The sequence below is a fragment of the Hetaerina americana genome, unplaced genomic scaffold (genome assembly GCF_022747635.1).
Source record: "Hetaerina americana unplaced genomic scaffold, ioHetAmer1.1.p SCAF_59, whole genome shotgun sequence".
NCBI classification, from domain to species: Eukaryota; Metazoa; Arthropoda; class Insecta; order Odonata; family Calopterygidae; genus Hetaerina; species Hetaerina americana.
This window is the reverse complement of record NW_027287194.1, coordinates 466,165-491,203: the sequence shown is the minus strand read 5'-3', so window position 1 is coordinate 491,203 and position 25,039 is coordinate 466,165. Positions and strand designations below refer to the sequence as shown.

The following is a 25,039-nucleotide window of genomic DNA, read 5'->3' as shown; positions in this document are numbered from 1 at the left end:
AAGCTTTTGATAAAGTCCCTCATTGCAAGTTACTCGCTAAGTTGGAAAGTTATGGAATACACAGGAGTGTTATATGCTGGATAAGACAATTTTAAAAAATCTCGTTCAAACCGTTGTCATGGACAGTGTATCATCCAATACTGTTAAGGTCACGTCGGGTGTACCACAGGGAAGTGTCACAGGCCTCCTCTTGTTTATTGACATGAGTGACCTCAGAACCGCGGTTAATAGCAGGCTCTGCCTTTTTGCCGACGATGCGGTGATTAATGGGGACATTCAAAGTCGTGAAGAAAGATTCACATTAGCTAACGACCTAAATGCAATTAAGACCTGGTGCGATGCATAGCAATTGGAATTAAATTTGAAATAATGCATAGTAATACATTTTTGGGGAAGGAGTAATTCCCTCCCATTTAGTTAAAAAGTGAAACAAACAGAAATCGCGAGGGTAGATTCCTTTAAAGACTTGGGTGTAACAATTACTCATGATCTGTCCTGGGGAAAGCACATATGAGAAATATGCAGTCGTGCTAATAAAAAATTGGGATTTGTAAAAAGAGTGCTGGGTAAATGGGACAAAAAAGTGAAGGAACAATGTTTTCTTGCCCTAGTCAGGCCCCACCTAGAGTATGCTGCCAGTATATGGGATCCTTAAGAGATAAATCTGATTTCAGAATTAGATCAAGTTCAGCGGAGGAGGGGCTGGATTTGTCAAGCATTGTAATGACCAACACAGTAGCGTAACTACTTTGCTAGAAAATTTAGGCTGGGATTCCCTTACACAGTGCCGTTTACAATATAGATTAAACTTATTAAAAACATTTAAAGATGGGTCATTTTCCAATGACATCAAGAACATAATACAAATCCCAACATATTACAGGCGGAGAGATCACGAATATAAAATTAGAGACATAGACTGCAAGACTGACGGGTTTAAATGGTCATTTTTTCCAAGAACAATAAGAGACCAGAATGCTTGATATCAAAATCCCCCACTAGTCAGCTCGACATATAAGTATTAACCTACAAGGTAGCAACTGCGCATGGTTATACTGGTATATTTATATATTTTTTTACAGGTTCCCCCCACCTTTCCCCTTCCATTTGAAAAACCCTAATCCCCTCATCCCTTACCCTATCCTCCTGGTGCTGCACCCCCTGCCACACACCTTTTTGGTGGCTCGCAGGGTATTGATGTAGATGTAGAATAGTCAAGGGGGTTCAAGTCCAGGCTATTCGAGGGGCCAGAGATCCTTTGACCGGAACATTTCATTAATGTTATCTGAGAGCCAGTTTTGGACTAAATGACTCGTATGAGCTGGTGCACCATCCCGTTGATAGACATGCGGTCTCCCAGAGGCCACAGTTACCATCCACAGTTTCACAACAATCTTCTAAATCCGCAAAAAAACTGCAAAATCCTCTGAAATCAATGCCGGAGCATTTCCTCGAATGAGGTTTCCTCACCAGGTTAGCGAAACCCTCCCCAGACTTCTCTGAAGCTATATGCTTAGCCGGAATATTGTAAGCAGTTGATCTGGGGTAGCTGAAGAATCAAACTATTTCACTGGGCAAATGCCCATCAGGACAACACTTTCGATAGTAGTGGCTCTTCGATTGTACTCCGCACTTGTATGTAACATCTCGGCCATTTTGAGGTTATGACTATTTACTAGATGGCTATATCTTTCTAGAAAGCCAATGGCAACCACCAGTGGAACTATGATATGGTGGGAAATTCAAATTGAAAGTAGTCGGTAGATAACCACTGCACCCTGTACAGCAAGCATGTGCAAGCACAGACCAGAATCACTGTTGTGTTGAGACAAGTCAAGATTGGGCCACAAGCAAAGTGGTGTTCTATTTCTCACAGACACTGCAAGATGGCAAGACCTAACTGATTGTTCGTTCGTAGAAAGACCAGTCTCATCTTTTTTGCACAGACTTTGAATTTGCATGTTGACAGTTGACCAACAGTTGGCGGTCAGTCATAGCAGAGTAATCAGCAAATGGCTGCCTGTTAAACTATCGTTTACATAGAGGAAAAATAGGATATAAGAACCTCCAGTTTGAATGTGATTTCCTCTCTTTGGGCTGTATGTAACCATTTCAGAATGTACCTGTGAAAAGAAGTGATCTTATTAAGTATTCTGGATCTTGTGTATGTTACTTTAAAGTTTACTTTACTTGTTCGCTAAACAATTCTTCTGTGGCCAATAGAGGCAAAGATATGGTCCCAAAACTAGCCTGGTTAATGAAGGGTATTAATAGTAATTCTAATTATGTTGCTATTGGACCCTGCAGTTCAATTGTCGCTAAATACACTTTGTTCTGAACTGATGACCTGTTGGTTGTCATTCTCTTAGAATTGCAGTGGACACTATCTACTCTGGACCAGATTTCAGAATGGCGCTCCCTGATTTAATTTTATTTTTCTGGTTGTAATTTTTTGGTGGTCAAGTTATAAAGCATGTTTATGAAGGTTTGAAATTACTGTAGATATTTTCGTTCAAAATGCCCTCAATTTACTCCAAAGTACTAATTCCTATTTAAATTGTAGATTTATTTTTTTCATGAAAGCAGATTTGCAGTAATAAAAATTTGCTTAGGCTGATAGACTAAAATTAAAGACCACCAGCATTTTAAAAATAATATGTATTTTTAAAGCAAATGAAAAAAATCTCTTTTAAAATATAAACTAAGTGAAGTAAATTTTTATGACCCATCTGTAGGGTGATGATAAGCAGTGAATGCCTCTCACCCTTGGAAACTACTCAGTCTATCTTATCTTGAAAGCATTGAGGCTGGTCAATTTGATTAAATGCATGAGAAATTCAAGAGCCTGTGTTTACGACCTGATGTAAAACTTTTTCAAGGGCCATAGGTTATGGTTGTTTAGAGGAGCCTGGGCTTAAAGCATTCAGTCTTACTGTAAATTTTGTGCTGATTTTTTCAATTTCTTAGATTTGGTATAGAGATTACTTAGGTTGAATTGATTTTTATATTAAAAAAAATATCTTACTGCAGAAAACTAAATCAATGAATCCCTAATGGCCAAAACAGGTTTATTTTGAGGTTCAAGTTAATGATGTGTTGCAAGAGATGAAGGAAGGATGTTCAAAAATCTATTATTATAAACATTTTAAATTATAAAGACATCTCTGAAGAATTGTTACTGAAGGTGAAGAAGTAAAGTTTGTAAAGAAGTGTGTGAAATTATAAATGAAAGATGCCTCGTGTATGTAGTTGAGTACTATATTAAGCCAAAGCTTGAAATTTATTGGCTGGAAAAGAGTAAGGAGTGGGCTGACAGTATTGAACAGGAAGTCAAGCATTTGTGTGGCTAAAGCATCTCCATGATTGACATTTATTGAAAAATGTATCACTTATTTGTTCCTCTTTGTGTAACTGAACCTCATCATAAGTAAAGAATGTGTGAAGTAAAGAATCCTAGAATTCCTGAAAGGTTTCTTGGGCAGGAATATGTGTCAAGACTGCAGAGTTTGGGTCTGTTTTAAATGAAAGAAGGAAAGGGGGGGAGGTAAAATAGGTAAAAACGGAGAAGTGTGATTGCTGATTTCAATTCCATGCTTTTTTCTTAATTCTTCTTGAATTGATTTACATCATGTAAATACTCATATGCAAGGTATGTACACTTTTCTGATTTTCCTTATCTACCCTTTCAGTCCAAACACCAATTTGGTCTATGCAATCACTTCTTGCTCTCGGAAAATTTTCACCTACTCATTGAAAATGGAATTAGCCAGTTTGTGTTTGTGTTATGGGTCGCGGGTTCGATTCCCGCCTGGGTGAGTTTCGCTCCATCTAGGGCTTGGGTGTTTGTAATTGTGACCATTGTTATCGTTGTTAATAGTTCGATGTAAAGGCCAAAATGTGCTGTTTTAGGACTTATACTGAATAAATAAATAAATAAAATAAATTGTATTAATTCATGAAAGGGCTGGGTGAGATTGCACACTGAAACATAAAAGAATGAATGTATTTTCTGTAATGTTATAAACAATAAGTTTGATAAATTTAAATGTCATTGCAGGCCATTGTTCCTCTTCATGCATTTTTGCACATAGAAGAATTTATTTTCCAAATCGATCAAACTTATTTTTGTTAGTATTTCAGCTACGTACGTAAGTTGTCAACCTTCAAAAACGTTTGTGGTTTGAAATTATATCAGTACCTTTATGTCGTAGATTACATGCCCAAACATGATGAGGCTAAGGAAATTGAGGCAAACGTCAACTATGTCGTTCAGCATCTTTCCAGTTATTTTAGGCTCAGTTATTTCAGTCTCTCTTGAGGTCCTCAATTGCCACTTTTCAATTTTTGGGGTCGAATACGTATACTTAGGTTTTCAAATCGGGCCACGAACGAGTCTGCTTGTATCCTCGTAGTTATGCAGCCTTGTGATTCTCTGTTGTCGAGCAGGTAATGCACTATTCAAGGATTAACCATGCCCTTTGGACCCCTGTATTTAAATATTTCAAAAAACATTGTTAGCTTATCTACCGTTTAAGGTAGGTTTTGGATGGACACAACTTCCAAATAAATATTTTGTGACTCCTAACAAAACACAATGCAGCAAAATACTCCATATCAAGTCCCTCTTCCTCGCTCCATCTCATCCAACATCCCTATCCTGTTCCTGCCTTTTCCTCGTTCATCTAACATTCTCCCCTCTATTACAGTCTTCAACATCCCACTGCCAGTCAAGGCCCCATTCATCCATTTTTCCTGCCTCCATAGGATTTCTCCCAACAAACCCCTCTCTCACCCACCATATCTACTACTTCCTCATCTGTTCTCCTTTTGGTCCATTTCACCTTCTCCATCCTTCCCCATTAACACATTTCAAAAGCCTCCAATTTACTTCTATCATCCTGCTTCTGTGACTTTGTGTCAAAGCCATACATAACTATGCTCCATGTCAAAGTTTTTGTGAGTCTTTTCTCAACATCCTTTCAACATATCTGTCATCAACTCCCACCTCCCTGTGAAATCCTGTTTGCCTAGCGCAATTCTTCTCCTTACGTCCCTACTACTTTGACCATGTTGGTCCAAAACACTTTCAAGATATGTAAACTGTTCTACCTGCTCTAGTTTTTGCCATCCTATTCTAATGTTAAGCTTAGCCTTTTTCTTTCTAGAAAAATGCATAACCTTTGTTTTATTAATATTGATTCTCATCCCATACCTGTCGCACCGAATTTCCTATTCACTCAGCATTGCTTGCAACCCCTTGGCTGACTGACAAACTAAAGCTTGGTCATCAGCAAACCTAACTGATTTTACGAATTCCCCGCCGACTTTCATTCCTACCTTGAGTTCTTCCCATGCCTCTTTGATCATTTCCTCTGCATACAGGTTGAACAGCAACGGTGATAATGGGAAACCCTGCCTTACACCTCTTCCTAACACTGCCAATCTGGACCCCCCGTTTCCCACCCGCACCTGAGCAGTCTGAGACATGTACAGGTTGCAGATTAGCCTCCTGTCCATCGAATGTATTCCAATTAATTACAATATGCTCATTAGTTTTTCCCAATTCACCCTATCAAACTCTTTTTTGGAATCTACGAAACAGGCAAACACCTTCTGGTTGTATTCTATATTCCTCTCGATTAATAATCTCATTACTGTAATGGCATCACGCGTACCTCTCCCCTTCCTAAACCCAAACTGATCATCCCCTACGTAAACATTTGCCCTACTCTCTATCCTTTTGTTTATGGTCCTGAGAACAACTTTAGCTGTGTGGGATATCAAACTTATAGTCCTATAGTCCTCACATGATGTAGCCTTTACCTTTTTCGGAATAGGAACTAGCACGGTTCTCACAAAGTCTTCCGGCCAGATTCCATCCTCATAAATACTACAAATCAACCCATATAGCCTCTTCCTCCCACATTTGTCTATACATTTCAATAGTTCCGCAGGAATGTTATCCACCCCCAAGGCCTTATTTAGTTTCATCTCCCTTAATGCCCTTTCTATCTCATCGTTGAGTATACCTTAGGTATCTTCTTCTACGTCATGTTCCTTTTCTATGTCGAACCTTGTTGGTCTAAGTTCTTTACTATACAGTTTTTCTATATATTCCTTCCATCTCTCTTGGATCTTTCCCGCGTCAACTATTACCTTACCCGACTTATCTCTAACAGTCAACACAGATCCCTTTTTAATTCCCAATTTTAACACCCTGGTATAGACACGGATTTCACCCTTCCTCTGCAAACCTTCCACATCCTCGCACTGCATCTTCCACCATGCTTCTTATGCGTTATTTGTTGCCCTTCTCAATTTATTATATAACTCTTAGTAAATTTTTTTTTCTTTAACTCTTCCGTCTGTCTAATTCTGTTTGCATTTTTCCATTTCCTTCTCTCGTCTATCTTTGTAATCATCTCATCCATGATCCATGGTGTCGTAGTCCTTTTAGCGTTAACAGTTCCCATAGTGTCTTTTGCGGCTTTCGATAACTCTTTCTTGATACATTCCCATTTTTCTTCAGTATTCCTCACCTCTTTACCGTCATCCATAATTTTCTGTAGAGCCTGCTGGTACTCCTTCCTTGTCAATCCACTTAATGCTTCTACATTCCATTTCCCAACCCACCATCCCTGCCTTATATTTTGGAAACGGACGCTACAAATTATAACTATTAAATTGTGGTCAGAATCCTCACCTGCTCCTGGAAAGCTGTGTGAATTTATCACACTGTTCCTAAAACGGTGTGTAACCAGGATATAATCCAGCTGATACCTCTCTGAGTCACCTGGCATTTTCCATGTATGCCTACGCCTTTTGTGGTGTCTAAACCAAGTGTTGGTGATGGCTAACCCCTGTCTTCTGCAGAACTCAACTACTTTCTCCCTGCGGTCATTCCTCATGTCTAAGTCGTAGTCCCCCACCTGATCACCATCTCTCCCTTCGCCTACTGTCACATTCCAATCCTCCATCTATATCAAATGTTTCCCTGCAGGAACACACGCCATTATGTCCTATAACTGATTGTATATCCTATCAACTTCTTCCTCCTTATGATTGTTTGGTGGCATGTACACCTGAACATTGACCAAGTTCGTCGGTTCTGCTTTTATCTCTATTAGTAATGTTTTATCCGTTGCTTGCTCTATTTTAACTATGCTTCTTCCTACCCTTTTATTAAAATTATGGCAAACCCTCGTTGGCTCTCATCCCCGCCGCTGTAAATTCGTCTATAAGTGTCACTCTAGTAATACCCGCTATCCTTCCATCCCACCGCGTATAGTCTAAAAATATCTTATTTCCTCTTCCCATCTCTTGCTTTAGGGATCATTGGAACGTAAAAGCCCTTCCACCACCTCAAGTTTGTATTCTTATACTAGCAAGAGTTCTATTATATTACATGTGTAATTAGAACTACAATCCAGCTTCTTTCAAAAGGAAAGAATCAATAACCAACTATCAGCATAGAAAAACATGAGCCCAGGTAAATGAAACATGAAAAATAGATTTTGAGATGGGCACTAATTGTGAACTGCATCAGTTTTTCATCTGCTGACGCAATGCAATTGTTTTGTTTCCCATTTTTTTCCTGGCTATTGTTTGGCACTTGTTTCCTTCCCTTGTGCTTAGGTTCTTAGTGTCAATCTTCAACTTCCAAGCAAGTTTCTTATTTTTTCATATTCATTTGCAGTTTCCATCTACTGCTTATTTTGTAATGTTTTTTTCTTATTTTCTTTTTACCTTTTTAATTTCTGTCTGAACCATGATTAAAGTGAAGAAAAAATCTTGTACCATGTGTAGTGCACAACTGCAGTGGTTTTATAACTAAATCTCTACCAACTTTTAAGCAAATATGGAAAGCTTTACCTTTCAAGCAAAAAAATCACTGAAACTCAGCAAATATTCCTGAAAATTTTAAGATAAAAAACGTTGGCTGCATGTTATGTTCCTGCAATTCAGGTGGGGTTTCACTTGAAATCAAGAGGAATTTTAATTAAATTACAATAATATTTATTTAAAAGAATGAAAAATATTCATGCAAGAAATATAATGGCATTATCTCTGTAGATTGATAGAAAATAAAAAGAAAAAGCTGAGAGATATTCGAAGTACATTTCCCACCACCAACTTAAAAAATAAATAATACTCTAGGGCTAATCAAGGATCCATTGATCTTTGTGATCTTCAAGAATCCATTGAATTTATGTTTGACTGGCACATTTTAAATTATGAAGGCCATGCCTCTTCTGAACAACTTATTAAAGTCTCATCATCACCACATTGCATTCATGCAGAATAACCATAGGCATAGTTTGTTAGCCATATATATGGTACCCGCCCCTTAACCCAACCCTCTCTATAAGATTTATCTCCCACTAGCAGCAGCTATGATTCACAAACAGCAACCACAATATCAATAGTAGCAATAAACATAGGAACTAACCGCTGATGCCTTCCATAATTACCAACCGTACCACTTAAAATTGCAACACATTATCAGTATCACTAGTATAGGTTTTCGAATTGGTCACCTCCACTTGCTCTCATGTCATGTTTTTAAATGTAGATATACATCAATTTTGTTGTCATCACTTCCATTTTGCAATGAATTGTTGTTGAGCTACATCACTATTGTTTCCAAGCAAAATAACACTAATGCCCCAAAGGAGCAAATGAGTAAAATTTGGTTGATATTCAAGTGATACAAAGCAAACAACCAAAATTTTCCAATGCCTACTCCAGTATTAATTACACCCTTGAAAGACTGAACAAAATGTTCTAATGGGTATAGTGATTCAAGGTTTACAGGTAGATGTAGCAAATACCTTAAAACGCAAGAGACCAACCGCAAATTCAAACGGCTATTAAGTAAGTCTATGTCTTTTTCTTAAAACAGTGATGAATTTGATAACGTTTTAAACCTTTCTAGTGAGGTGTTTGCAAAGGAGGAGCTTAAATTATTAAATTACGGATTTAATTTCAATTTGCACTGAGGACTTCATCTGGAAAGGTTGTGAGAGGCAGATTAAGAATAACTTCAGTCATTTAAAAGTACCCCATCTTCTTATTCTAAATATAATTTTGAAATTGTCAAAAGCTTAAGATCTAAAGATTGCTTTTACCTCAAGGCTGACAAAGGTAACTTGTGTGTCATTTTGGACAAAGACCATTATTTCGAAAAAGTCAGTATTTTGTTGTCAAACAGCTCTTATTCTGAGGTTAAAAAGAACCCAATTAACAAACTTGAGTCGCAGTTTAAATCTGTCCTAAATGATTGTCCTACTCTCATTGATAAGAAGACAAAATTCAAACTTCATGTGTCTAATCCCATTTTACCCAGACTTTATTGTCTCCCCAAAGTCCATAAGACAAACTGCCCCATGAGACCCATTGTTTCTAGTATTGATTCACCCACCTACCTTTTATCTAAATGATTGGTTTCCCAATTCTCAAACCTGAACTTCGTTTGCCCTCACTCAGTTAAGAACAACATAGATTTTGTTAATAAAATTAAAGATAATAACTTCTCATAGGGTGAAATCATGGTCTCATTTGATGTTGCTAACCTGTTCCCTAGTGTCCCCATTGATATTGCCATCCAAGCATTGGAAAACTGGCTTAAATCTCTTCCCTTAGATTCTAAAACAATTGGCAAATATGTCAGACTGACCAATTCGGTGATGAACCAAAATTATTTTACGTTCCAAGGTAAATTTTACAGACAAGAGTTTGGAACTGCTATGGGCAACTCACTTTCTCCCTTCTTGGCCAATGTGTTCATGTCTCACTTTGAGTGCACTTTTAAAGAAAAATTCAGTTACTTCCCTGCGGTTTATTTACGATATGTTGACGACATCTTCTCTGTATTTGATACGACTAAGTGTGTACTTAATGACTTCATGAACAATCTCAATAGTCTATTCCCCTCCAGCAATTTTACGGTTGAAACCGAAAAGAATAACATCCTCCCTTTCATGGACCTGTCCCTCAATAGATCGAACGATATATTACTTTTTAACATATACCGGAAACCTACACACCCAAACAACTACATCCATAAATATTCTTAATCATCCCAGCCACAAATTCGTGGTCTACCATTCTCTCATACACAGAAACTTTGGAAACTATTGCTTACAATAAAGAATTAGAATGCATTAAATATATTGCCAAACGGAATGGTTTCCAAGAATCACTTATCAACAACATATTTAAGAAACACAATGCAGCAATTTCAGAGCGTAAAAATCATTCGCCTTGACTGGGATTCGAACCAAGATCCCTCAATATCCGGTTGAGTGCTTTAGCAACTTAAGCTATCGAGGTGTCCTCTTAAACTCTGAAATTTTGGGGCTTTTAGACGCCTTGATAGCTTAAGTGGCTAAAGCTCTCGACCGGATATTGAGGGATCCTGGTTCGAATCCAAGGCAAGGCGAATGATTTTTACACTCTGAAATTGTTGCATTGAAATGCACATTAGCGGATGACTCCGTTAAAAGTTACTGTTGCGGCATCTCCCACAGTTTCTTTGGAAAGAAACACAAATTAAAAAAAATTAATCTCTACTTCCACCCCAGACAAAAAAGATACAACAAGGAAATACATTAAATTACCCTTCTATCCTCCACCAGAGGTATCAAAAAAATTTTCAAGGCTGTTGACACGAAAATCTCTTACACCAACAACAGCAAACTAAAACAGCCCCTGGGAAACATCAAAGATAAAACACCTACAACAGACAAGTAAGTGGTAGAATTTTATGGAATGAATTTATAGTGAAATATGACTTTTACCTTTCGGAGCACTGCTAAAACCCAAATTGCAATGTTTCTTATTAATATTGACCCATCAAAAAAAATCTTAAGGAAGCAGTGGAGATTTGTTTCTGAGATCAATAGCAGGAATGTGATGCTGACTTAATGAATATACTTAAGTTTGCAGTATGCAAATTCTTAATGGTGTCTGTGAGAAAATGTTGCAATAAACAATGTGTTTGCTATTCATGGGACCAGCTAATACATTGAAATTTCATTGCAGATGCAGTTTTATTTATCTGTACAGAAAAGCATACAAAGTCGTATGTTTTTATTCAATGACTGCTGTTAGCTTTGAGTGAAACTGGATCAATTTAATGACGTATTTACTTTGTATGTTTATTTTTTTTCATAAATATTTTACGTAAATTTTTGAAATGCATTGCATTTTATTTTTATTGAAACCAAAAAGATTTTTTTCAACATTTGTGGGTGGAAAGCTATAATTGTAAAATTATCATGATAATAGAATAGCAATGCATATATATTTTAAAATGATGAATTGGCACACTTTGCCTTCCATTGCTGTAAATTTATAGGAAGTAAATGAATAAATTAATTGATTTAATGACAAATTGTATGCCAAATACCTAAATTCTGAGTATATCTAGCATAGCATTTATGACTATAAGTTAATAAGTTCAATTATTTTTAATATTTTTGAAATATTTTGTAATCATATGTCATATTGCTCTGTGCTAGTTATGATGCACAGACTCTTTAATGCAATTAGTTTTTACACTCATATTTTCACGTGAAAAAATTTGCATTTTTTACCATAATTTCAGTTGAATCTTGTTGGGCATGATTCCAATCTTTTAATTTTCAGACTGATTCACTTCAAAATCAACATTGGCGAACCTTTGTTAATTATGATTATTAATTTATACATGGTAGTTGTGAAAGATAATGTGAATACATAGTGTAAAATTTCCTGTTTTCAGGCGTAAGGAGGCTGGTGTTCAGAGAGCTACCGTCACATTGCTGTTGTGCTATGGCCGTGCAGCAGTTGCCATTTGTGGTGACCAAACTGCAATGGCATCTTTTTTGGATTCAAAGGATTCCTCTGAGATGGGAGCCATCAGTTGGATATTGCAACATTTGGATCAAGCTAGGGTTCGTGAATACAGCCTTCATTTATTCTGTCACAATTGTTTTATTTTAATGATGCCATATATATATATATAAATATAAATATATATATTTATATATATATATATATATATATATATATATATATATATATATATATATATATATATATATATATATATATATATATATATTTATAAACTTGTTTTTTGTAGTGCTTTGAATTATTTTTGTCTTGTAAATGAGTTAGTCAAAAATGAAAAAGTTAATTCATTGTTTCTTAGCAATTTTCAGTTTTGCATTTATTTAATTTGTCAATGTTGTGAATTCATTCATTAAAAATAGTTTTAGTATTGCATTGATATAATTTGGTGATCAACATATATGTATTAAATGCATAAAAGACTGTATAAAACCTTATTTTTTTTCTAAATTCAAGGATCCAAATTAATTCAACCTGTGTTGGTTCAAAATAAATGAACTGATGAAAAAGTTTGCTATAACCCATATTTTCCTTGTAAAATCTCAGTCCCAATTTATCAATGAATTAAAATGCTTCACTGGCAAGTTAGGAATTAATATCTGATGTCATTTTTAGGAAGGAAGCCTGACTATTATGTCCTATCTTGTACTATCCTTTTAGAAGCTTAGTATTTAGTTGAATGAGTGCATAAATGTACCAAGGCCATGACAAAAATTCATAGCAGGTCTAGAGATTCAATTGTAAGATTTGGCTTCTGATATTATTTAATGTTGATGTTGACTAAGCCAAAAGTATTTATTTCTTTTTCATTCATACACAAAACAATGAAAAAGACAAAAAATGTTTGATGATGCATAAGGTCTTGAAAAAGATAATGAAATAAGAAATGTATTTATTCATAACTCACGGGACCAGATCATGGCTTACAATTTTATTTTAGATATATTTCAATTATCCAGGCCAAAATGCATGCTATCGCCTTTGATTTTGGTTGGGGAATGCTTGTAGCTCTGAACTATTGAGTTAATAAATAATATCACATATTAATTGGTATTCAAATAATGAGGTTCTGCTGTTGTCTCTGGAACCATTTGTATCCAAATTTTCATCGCTATAAGATGTGGCATGTTTCTTCTCATGTGCACTTGTGCCATAAGTTCCATGTTTGTCCCACAGGGCTTGGATGTGAGGCTTGCTGCATTGGCCACCTTGAGACAGATATGCGGTGCAGTTTTATCCATGCAGCCTGCCTTCTCAGTGTATGCCAATGATTGCCCGGATCAGAATAGCTTGGGGAGACAAGGGAACATGCCTGTAGGCGCAGAGTTGGTGCTAACAATGCGCCAGACGGTGCTCGACCAGATAGGGGGAGAGCTCCCCTTGCTTGCTTCTGCTATTCAGACCCTTAATATGATGTCGTATCCTTTTATCTGGCTATGAATACAGTGGTCATCTCATTTAATTATATTAAAGTGTAAACTGATGCGCTTGAAAAGTATTGGGACCAACTAAAATATCATTTGTCAAATGAGTTTCATGCTTAACGAATTTGTCTTGTACCTTGATAAGTATGCATTTGTAATATAAAATGTAATGTTAATGTTGTATCCTTGAACATGCATGAATGATTTTGGTAAGGATTTTGTGAGAATATCATGGGAATAGTGGATTAAGAATTAAAGCCAATAATTATGTTTCATTTAATTTGAAAAATTTTGCAGGGATTTAATGTATGAAAAATGAAACATTTTCTTTTGTCCTGTTGTTTTGTGTTAGCCATTTCATTTAAAATGGATAAATGTATGTTGAAAAATCCAGGAGTTGGAAGAGGAATGTCTGAACTTTGTGGCAGTAAGGGAGGCGACTGACAGCTGAGGTCGTTTTGTAGGGGACAGGTGGATTATTTGGTTGGAGCAAAATATTCAGGGATTAGGGGAAGGGTGGAGTCAGTAGGAGGGAGTAGGTGGAAGGGACCTGTCATTGGCATTGGCCTACTCTTAAAGAAAGGCATCAAGGGCTGTATCCTTCTATCAGATGGATGGTGTATTCACTCAAAGTGCCCTCGAAGTAAGGATCAGGATGCTACTGAAAAATCCTGCAACCTCGAGGATTTTAATTCAAGCACTTGGGTTGGGAAGCCATTTCATTTGCCAGATGCACCACCATTCTCATCCTGCCATGCAAGCCATTGTGATGTCTTATTTATTTTCATGTCAAGTGTTTTCCAATGTCCATCTTTGTTACAGCAAGTGAAATTTCAATATGATCATGGGAAACTTTATTACTTTCAGTAGCATACCAGGGTGAAAATAGAAAAAGAAAGTAATTTGTGGCAATACACCGTAAAAGATTGGCTCGATGCTAATGTGAGAGTTTAAATGATTGAGCAGGCCATGTTATTCAAGTGGGTACCATGCTCAACTGCTAGCCCAAAGGTTGTGGGTCCCACCTTTGGGTATTGTGTCATCTCTGGTGATTTGGCCACCTGGAAATCTGAGATAACAAGCCAAGGGACACACAAACCACCACAGACATTTGGAGAGCAGAAGAAAACCAAGTCCTATGCATTTACTTCTCCAAAATGCAAGGTTCTTATCATCTGTTTTCCATTTTCCACTGTTGATAATGTAAAATATGGGTGCATTTTCATTTTACAGTTGATTATTTCCCAGTCTCTTGAGTGATGAACTTTGACATTAATAGGCAATGGATGCATATGCATGCATTATATTTTGTTCTCCATAGTATTTTGTAGTGTTCTGATATTTTAATTCATACAGAAAACCATGCAGTGATATCTTCTGACATCACCAGTTCCAGTACGCTAGCACTTTCCATTCCATTAGTACTTGTAAAAGTAGTTATCGTTTATCCTTGGTAAAATGATGGGACACGTCATGAAGAGAGAGCCCACTTCTATGGTTATTGGTATCTTTATTTATTTATCAACTTAATTGGGCAAGGTTGAGACTTATAGTCCCTTCTTTCACCTAACCCTTACGTTACAGACATTACATTGAAGAAAATTACATGCAACCAAGCCCTAGATGGAGGAAAACCCACTCAGGTGGAAATCAAGCCCACGACCTCTGGGTTGGTAAGCGAGGACATTACTCTGCCGCCACTGGGGTTGGCAGTATCAAGTGGAGATAAGCCTGAGTTACGAATGAATTTACATCTGAGAGTTAACTATTATGCTAAAAAAGATAACTATCAAGCAAGAAATCAATGAACAAATGCATTTCTGTTGAGTTTGGCCCTCAACGGATCAGGAACATGGAATATCAAGAAAGCTGAGTGGAAGAATTTTCAAATATTAGTGCTGAATGCTGAAATGATGACAGTGATAGAGAGGAGAATAGAGGAAGAAAAGATGAAGTGGAGCATGATAAAGAAAGGCGAACCAAATGGATTAGGTGCAGCATGTTTCGTGATGGATTTGTTAATAGAACATATGGAAGGGAAGGTACTCCAAAGAAGGCCAGAGGTCAAAAACAGGCTGTGAGCCAAGTGTGGGGAAATGTTAGACGGAAGAGAAGCTATCAGGAGGCCTGTCCAAGGGAGTCAGAATGAATAGAATGGGCGGCAGAGTACAGAGGACTAAGGTCAATCAATCTTTCAATAGGAATCCTGATGGTGACTTGGTGTGAAAGTATCATGTTGATTACTTAAACTCTGCACATTGAGTACACAATTTAAATGATGTTACATTTCCACAGTTTTTTTTTACATACATTAAACTGATGCTAAATTAGATGAGGCTGGTTTTTCTACCATGCTGATCAATATATGTTACCATCTTGCCTTTAAAATCATTGTCTTTAGTATTAGGGGTTTGTAGTTAAAGCTTTTTTACTATCAGCCTTGTTAGTGAATCATTTAAAATTCTATTGAATCACATTGCATCCAATAAGATTTGCTAACTCATCTTAGGTTTCCATTTGTGCAAATCTCTGTCATGCTGAATTCCAGTGCTGAAAAATGGAAATAATTGCGTTCATACATGCAAATAATATAGAACCCAGAATAGTGTAGTGTATGATGATAAGTTTTTCCCAGAAGATTTGTAATGTTTGGGAAATGGAGCATGTTACTTGAAGATGTTGTGGGTATAGGCATCTTGTAAACTTTGCCCATGCTTGAGAGAAGAAAGTCTCCGTGTATGCTCTCATTTTTGTTATTTCAGGTACCTCCTTTGGAGATCCATGATTAATTTTACTTTGAAAGAAATAATGAGCCAGAAATACCAAAAATGATAAAATTTTTTGCATGTCCCCTTGAAGTTTTCACAATAGTTGATAGTTATAATGATAATACATAGCAGTTGTAAAAGTGCCTATTATATTAATTGAAGAATGATATTTTGCCTTAATTAAAAGCATTCAGTAAACTGTCGCCACCCTTGTCATCAGACGAGAGGATTACTATTCTCAAGGCCATCTTCGACACTGTGTTCCTACTTGCTCTCTCCACTGAGGGACTGGATCTGGGCAAGCATGAGCTGGAATGCAAGGGGATGGTGGTTTCAAGAGTGAGGGGAGGATCTGCTTTCTTAGGAGAGCGTGATGAAATGACGGAGGCTCTGGAGGAAGAAAATGTGAGTTTGCATGATGCGTCTATGTAATTAGTGGCAGTTATGTCAGGTTCAATGGTTCTTGGTTCATTGGTGCTTGAAATTATAAATGGAACCAGATTACAATTGAAAATAGTTCTGGAACCGAAAGTCATCCATGCCAAGTTGGGTGGTTTACCCACACACCCTCACATAATGGGTTCGTTATTGAGTTGGGATAATCAAGGGATCAGAAATAAGTTTAGAATCGCTCAATTTCTTTAAAAGCTCTGGGGGGAAAATGTGGGAAATATTTGGTCACAAGTCGGACTAAGTGATTGTAAAAATGTTCTTATTAATTGCGAGATAACTCCAGGTTTACCTTAAGTCATTGCATGTGCAGGCCCCTTCGCAAAAACTGAAACTATATTTGGATTCTCTTCATTGATCCCAGCTGTGGTAGGCAAAGCCCTGAGAGATGATCTTCAGGGAAATACTTTTAATCTGGGAAATACATGTAATCAGAGTCAAAATATTAGGGAGAAATAGCTGGGAAAAGGGAGGAATAGAATATCTCAAGTCCTTAAAATGAATGTCCATCCTTTCTCTATAAAATTGTAATATCCATTGCCAAGGGTCAAAAGATACCATGAAACATTTTTTGAACAAAAATAGCATGTTGCCCTTCATGCATACTTAATGATATCCCCTTATATGCCACACTATTCATTTAGTTTTGCAGATATTGGGTCTTCTATTGTTCTGTCCGCTGTCCATTCTTCATATCTATAGGATTGAAAATATTATTCTATGGTTTTATAAAGTGGAGGAGTGATAAACCTCTCAATATCATATTGCAATAATATTATTTGGTTTCTTACAGTGTGGAGAATTGTTACATAAAATTCATTGGGTATCTTCTAATGTAATAAGGTTTAATCTGCATTGTGATGCATAACTTGTTAAGTTGTTAACTGTATCTCTTAGTTCTCTAGATATGAAATTTGGCAGAATCCACTAATAAAACTTAATCATTTCTCTTTATGAAAATAGGAAAGACAGAGAATTTCTCAATCTAAATATTTTTTGCCCGCATAATAACTTGAAAGATTTTGTTTTGCAACTCAAAAATATCATGAGCTACTCATTGTCTATATTGCCTTTGAATCAGAACATTGCTATAGAAAAGTGGGAAACCAGATGTTATATTTTATTATAGAAAATATTTTGAACAATTATTTGTGCTCTGCATGTGTACCTACAAATTTGTGGTTTCATCTTTTAGTTTTGAAACTTTAAAAGAGAATATTAGGGTTAAACGTGCATATTTTTTAATTATATGAGAATTTTAATTTCTATTATTGCCCATGCTACTTGAAAGCACAAAATAATGGGTTAAGTGAATTTTACAGTCAGTTACTCTGACTGACATTAATGGGGAGTGGCATTCATTACAGTTGGTGCATAGTTTTTCGGGAATCATGAATAGAAACATTTAGTGAAATGAACTCAAGGGGTCTTCTACATTATCTATGTGATTACTAATTAGAATTGTTCATTCTGTGCCAGGCCATGATAATGTGGGCATCAAAAGAAAGTCAGAGTGAAGATGAGATGTTCTATTGTGGTGTGACGGAAGCCCTGGAGCAGCTTAAGATTTGTGTGCAGAGTATGCTTTCAGAGAAGACGTGTGCTGGGACATTGGGGGAGATATTCACATTACTGGAGGCCTGGATGGCTGGTCCCAAATTCGCAAACAAAGCTGAATCACTGCCACCCTCCCAACATGGAGTTCAGAGGATGGCAGCAATGCTGACTCTACAAGCAGCTCTCAGTTCATACCTTAAGCACTTCAAACTAAGTTTCCAGGTGATTTGGAGAGATTTCTCTTTAAGCCTGTTTGATATTTTTTTGCAATTACATTTAAATTCTGAAACTTAAATATAAGGAGGGGGTCTATGTTTATGAATAAATGTCCTTGGAAAACAATCAAGCGTGACAGACACGTAACCTCAAGAGTCGTCGTTATTACGACTAGAGGTAGGCAATGTAAGACTTGGAGAGTGACTGCTGTTCATTCATTCAAAAGCCCTTGGGTGATATCATAAAACAAAGTTTTACTTCATCAGTATTTTGAATGAAATATGACACCTATTAAAATAATTAAGCTTATGATAAGCAAATGACAAAAACTGTTGCAAACTGTATTTCTCCTTTGTAGTGATTGAGGACGTTGGAATAGATTTGGACTTTTTCTCATAATATTGTTTAGGGCTATACAGACCAAGTTTCATTATTTCTTGTTTTGATGAAGGTTAACTTTTAAACTTTGGGTAAGGTCAAACTCAGTTTTATGACCATTAGTTAAAGCTCAAATTCAGCCGATAAACCGCTGAATAACTGATATACCATGCTAATATGGTTAAAATGTTCACATTCTTTAATGAGCAATCTTATTTGTATATATATATATACAGATTAATCGATAATGTCCAGGTAAAGGGAACGTTCACATCAACTAACAATTTATAAAACTGGACCTTAGCATTGTTGTTTACTTGATTGAAGGCATTTTGCCTGTTGATTTTGCTGGTGATTGAGTGTTTGTGTGTGGTAGAATGTTTGTGTTGGAATTCCTAAAAGATGAGAGCATTTGGAACATTTCCTGATAAACATCTTGGAGGCATCTTGTGTAATTCTTGAGAGTTTTATGTGTAAATCCCTGTCACAGGCTCTCTCTTTTTGGAATTTCCCTCCCTCTTCTTCTTTTTGATCCCACAGTGTTTTTCTACCAGGGCTCCTAAGTCCTCTACCCCTCCTTGTAGTAAATCACTAAATCAGAAACTGTGTTGAGTCTCTATGGTTGTCCCTGGCACAGGATTGACTTTCCTCTTAAACAACTGAACATGCTGAGCGTTGATTAGGAGGCTTCAGTTGGTTGTTTTTATATAGCTACTGTGGGTGGGTTGATATTGAAATATCACTGCCACACAGCATTACCTAATTTCAGTGCCCTGTAACACTCATTATGTTTCACTGCTTTTGAAATTTTTATGGTAGAATTTTGATTTTACACAAGAGAATAAGCAGCCCCAACCGATGTCTTATGTATTCTTATGAAATTATTATTTGAAATTATATGAATTTGGTGTGACAATTTTGCACAAAGCTGTTTAAGTCAGTGGAGGAAGAATGGTATTGTTTTTAAGAAAGTAAACAAGTAGTTCAGCTGTAATTAAAAAATTAGTGCCCATCCTGGATGAGCTGTTTTTATGTTTTGTAACACAAATAGTATCATTCCATTAATTTATCATAGTATCATATAGTAATATTCCATTAATTTATCATAGTATCATATAGTAATATTCCATTAATTTATCATGAATTCTAGCTTGCAGTTTTTTTATATTCTATCGATATTTTACTATATATTGTGTGCCATGGGAAAAACTTATATTCATTTATTTCACAATGAAACTTCCATGAGAGAAGTGATTGTCCTTGGGAACACAAATCTCTTGATCTCATTGACAGACTTGACTATGCTTGCTTAGAGGCCACTGGTGTGCATTGGCTTGGCAAATATTAAATACATTAAATGCACCTTTTAAATGTACTGATAATATGAACAAGCCTATTTAAACAAAAATGCCAAAACATAATAATTCATTATGAAATGTTTTTTAATGTATTGTTCAGTCACTTAATGAACCTAGTGTCATCATTATGTACTACAACATTACATATATGAGGTCTCTTCAAAAAGTATCTCGAATTTTGAATTTTTGCGGGTTATGTAAAATTTTTTTTTGATTTTTTGTGGCATTATGTCAGTACTTATGTCTCTCACTTATGCCGAATAGTTTGGCCATTTTGAATGTTTAGTTAATTCTTGACAGCTGTTTTGCTTGGACGTGTTTCAGCTTGTCTTCGATTATTGCCTGTTTCAAAAAATGGATCAAAGAATCTGTATCAAATTATGCGTGAAAAACGAAATTAAGTGGGCGGACGCATTCCAAATGTTGACTGTGGCATACGGTGAAGCTACCTTGGACCGCAGCAACATTTATCGGTGGTAGAAAATGTTCTCAGAGGGCCGAGAAGATGTGAAAGACAAAGAGTGTGCCGGATGCCCGAGCAGGTCAACGACAGAAGAAAACATTGATGAAGTGAAGAAAATAGTGTTGGCCAGTCACCAAAACACCATAAGAGAAGTTGCCGAGGACCTAAACATATCGATTGGCTCGTGTCATTCGAATTTTACGAATGATTTGGGCATGACACAGGTCGTCACAAAATTCGTACCAAAATTACTCAATTTTGACCAAAAACAGCAACGCTTTGAAAGCATTGCTAATGAGGTGTTGGACTCTGTCCGCGACCACCCAAATTTGCTCCAGAGGGTCATAACTGGTGACAAATCATTGGTTTATATTTATGACATAGAAACTAAAGCTAATTCATCTCAATGGAAGCTGCAGCACGAGCCAAGATCCAAAAAAGTGCCCGTTGAATGTGAAAGCTTTGCTTACAGTTTTCTTTGATTGCAGGGGCGTGGTGGTGCATCATGAGTTCTTGCCACAGGGTAGAACGGTAAATAAGGAATATTACCTGTAAGTTACGCTCCATTTTCCAGGATTTATGGAAGAACACAAAATGGGCTTTTGCACCATGACAACGTCTTTTTGCACCACTTCACCAAAAACTTGATCTTGATTCGTTGATCTGGGATTTTGTCAATTTCCATTTTCGACGAACAGTAAAAACAAGGACAACAGAAACTCTCAAAACTAGCACACCATATGCACAGCTCAACGATCCACCAAGCACAGACATGGCTCCTCATTGGGTTAAAAGGCAGCTAGCGCCGCTATTGGGTGGGGCTATAGTCCGCGTCATGGCCCCCAGACTGCTCCAGTTTGCACAGTTATTATACAGACTATGTATTATTGTGTGTGTTTGGCAAAGTGTGAATTTTGTGCGGTCATAAAATTCTTCATTTTGAATGGATTAACCTTAAAGGAAATCCATCTGAAGTTGACAAAAGCATACGGGGACTCTGCTCCTTCAATGTCAACCGTTAAAAAGTGGGTGAAGCTTGAATTTAAATGTGATTGCCCATCTCTCAAAAATGACCACGTGAGGGACGGCAATTACCTTGAAAAAGACAGAGCAATTACGGGTGAATATTACTCCAGCCTTCTTGACCAGCTGGATGGCGAAATTTGCATGAAGAGGCTTGGCTTGAGGAAGAAAAAAATCAATTTTCACCGGGACAACCTGCTGTCACCCGCTCACAAAGGTGCATTGGCAATTAGAAAACTAGGGAATTTTTGGTACGATTTTCTCAGCATATCCCCCTATGCTCCTGATTTACCACCCTCAGACTTCCAATGGTTACCAAACTTGAGGAAATTTGTTCCTGGGAGGCACTTCATGTGTAATGAAGAAGTTGAGAGGGCTGTAGATGGATATTTTCACAGCACTCTCACTTCTGGGAAGGATGCTGATGTTGGGGAAATGCTGGACCAAGAGTGTTATGAAGTCAAGGGAGATTATGGAGAAAAATAAGATCATTGTTTAACTGAAAAATGCAGTCTTTTGATGCCAGGCCGAGAGCCTTTCATCTTACCCTTGTATAACTTATGTAAAGGAAACGAAGCTAGACTTTTCCACCTTTGCTTTTCTGGGGAAAACCTCCCTGGAAAATGGGTGCAGAGAATCATTGCAAAGTTTGGAGTGTTGGAGAATCCATGTCATTCACTATAGTTTGGATGACAGAAAACCACCATATAAAATATAGTGTGGCTACCATGATGAATTTAATGTGTTTTCATTTCTTGGGTTTCTGGCCCTTAGTAATTGCCTTTCAACATTCTGGTATAAGAGTTATGTCTTGTTTTGGACCCAAATGTCAGTATTCACAAAAATATATTACAATGATGGATGGCTCCACTTATTTTCATTTCTAGTGCTAGTTCAATAGCTTCAGTTTTCAGCTCTGATAAATTATCTCCATATTAAAAGTTTTCTGAAATTCAGTGTTCTAAGTTACCCTAATATTTGTTATTATGTATTTTATACTCATAAAAGATATCAAAATTGTATTTACAACATCTACTTCAACATTGTAATTTCAGGTTCCGAGTAAAATAACTGAGTGTGGGTGGATGGCTGGTGTGATACTACCTCGATGCTCCGATTCATTCTTGTCTTTACGTCCTGTTGCTGTTTCATGCCTTCGATTGTTACTGCTCATTGTTGCTCGGTATGATGAAGGTTTGCCTGGGGAACCAATTCTGGAGTCTGAAAACAACATGCCCTCCGCAAATTGGGATTCGAGTAAGTTTTCTTATATCCATTCTCTCTTACAGAAGACCCTAGTTTTTTTAGCCTTGAAAACTTGACTAGTAGAAACTAGAATTAAGTTGTCCTGTATGATGAGAAGATTTCTTGAATCATCTTGCCATATTGGGCAATAATCAGAAGTTGCTCTATGCCATGGCATTTTCATGCTTGAATTTTTTGATTCTGTTTACGTACACTAGTTAAGGCTTTTAAAAGAACCCATTCAGTGGCATATATCCATTTTTCTCATCCTTTGTCTTTCAAAGAGGCATGTGATTGATAAGTACCTACAAGGTTAGATGTTGTTTATTAAAATATGCAGACCATATCATTAGCAAAAGAATATTCTGCAACATGGATTTGCATAATATGCAAGTTATGTCCAGAAGTGATTTTCTAGCTGTGTATAATCTTCGTTCTATGAAACTTTATAAGTTTGCTCTCAATTTGCATAATTTCTCACACCACCTTGATCAATTTTATTCTGAAAAAATGATACTGGAAATGAGATGTGTTCAAAATTTTCTGGGCATTATAAAATTTGTATATGCCAACTTGAAATCATAGCAATAGTAGTAATAGTTATTAGGGCAGGTGACCAATGGCAGAGGTCACTTTTGCCATTAGGGAAATGTGGGTAATTTGGTTATGGGTGACTCTTCAAAGAATGGGAGAAAATGTGTGGAGAGAAATCTAGCATCGACGTTGGCCCAGTTGTAGCAAAAGGTGCCGAGGGATCACATACTATTTTAACATCCCACCCAACAGAATTCTCCCACCACTGGCATTTAAATGCTATCGGGGGAAAGCCATGTCCGGAAGTGATTTTCTTGCTGTGTTTAATCTTCATTCCATGAAACTTTATAAGTTTGCTCTCAATTTTCATTTTTTCACACACCACCTTGGTCAATTTTACTCTGGAAAAATGATACATGAAATGAGATGTGTTCAAAAATTTCCTGAAACTAACACTAACTACTGCTCCAAACCAATCCATGACATCATGGCAGTAAGGAATAATCAATGCACTCCAGTCAGACTCCTCCTTAACAAATCCCACTTTTTGTATTGTCCCACTTTATATAGTTTTAGGTGTATAGCTACTTCATTCACATCCGCGCAGAATTGGTTCTACATTATTCAAGATGGCTGATTTTAACTATCAGTGAATTTACATAAAATTTTGCCCAGAAAAAACCTGGGAAAGCCATTACGAAGACTCATGAAATTATGGAGTAAGTGTAGGCAGGTGATCTGTCCATGAGTCCGTTTATGTTGTTATGAGTGGTTGAAGCAAAATAAGGACTGTCAAGTGAAGATGATAACCGGCATACAGGACCTTTGTGCAACATTATCTGACCACACTCCTGTAGCACAAGTTAGTGACATTGTGTGTTTTGATCATCACTGGAAAGTTCAATATATAGCAGCAGAGTGCAACATATCAACATGTTAATGTCATGACTTTCTTACCAGAAAATTTAAAGTCTATGGTAGCTGTAAATTTTATCCCACGACATAGGATTGAAGGAAGAATTGCATTGATTATAAGGATAGATAGATAGATGTATTCGCCATAGAACAATACATAATTGTATGGGCTTTGTTAAGATTCAATTACATTTATAGGTGCATTAACATACATACAAATTCATGGGAATAATAGTGTACATGAAATATATGAGTATAAACATTTAAAAAACAGAATTCCCTACATTGGCTCTTTCTATGTACTCTTGGACACTATAAAAAACATTATTGAAAAGAAATTTTTCAACTTTTTTTAAATTTATTTTCTTGGGGGAGAATTCGTTTTAACTCTTCAGGAAGTCGATTAAACAGCAATCTTCCTGAAACTTTTGGAGTTTTTTGCATTGCTGCTACTCTGCAATGGCCATTATGAAAATTATCCTTACCCCTGGTATCGTACTTGTGAACATCCCTATTTCTGACCAGCGAAGGGGTTTTGGTGCAGGCATACTAAATCACATTATATCTATAGATACAGGAAATGGTCATGATTTTGTGATGTTTGAAGTACTCCCTGCAGGATTTTCTTGCATTTAGTTTAAATATAACCCTTTATGCCGGTTTTTGAAGGGTGAGTATTCTATGGATGTTTCCATGTGCTGAGCTCCCCCAGCAGACGATGTCATATGGAGCTATGGACTCAAATATACCATGGTATACTGGGATTAATATTTTTGTATTACAATAGTTGGCAAGATTTTTTAAAAGGAATAG

The 25,039-nt window shown here is 36.7% G+C and overlaps 2 protein-coding genes across 2 annotated transcripts in view; both read left to right on the top strand.

Moving 5' to 3' along the window:
• LOC139694896 (maestro heat-like repeat-containing protein family member 1) overlaps positions 1-16,461 on the top strand; it is a 70,875-nt gene extending 54,414 nt beyond the window's left edge. The window contains exons 14-17 of the mRNA XM_071593397.1: positions 11,765-11,936; positions 13,072-13,313; positions 16,282-16,403; positions 16,457-16,461. Coding sequence (XP_071449498.1) covers positions 11,765-11,936; positions 13,072-13,313; positions 16,282-16,403; positions 16,457-16,461 — 541 coding nt within the window. The remainder of the gene's footprint in view (positions 1-11,764; positions 11,937-13,071; positions 13,314-16,281; positions 16,404-16,456) is intronic.
• LOC139694895 (maestro heat-like repeat-containing protein family member 1) overlaps positions 16,437-25,039 on the top strand; it is a 50,241-nt gene continuing 41,638 nt past the window's right edge. Inside the window, exons 1-3 of the mRNA XM_071593396.1 lie at positions 16,437-16,492; positions 18,017-18,316; positions 22,588-22,789. Coding sequence (XP_071449497.1) covers positions 16,466-16,492; positions 18,017-18,316; positions 22,588-22,789 — 529 coding nt within the window. The 5' untranslated portion in view covers positions 16,437-16,465. The remainder of the gene's footprint in view (positions 16,493-18,016; positions 18,317-22,587; positions 22,790-25,039) is intronic.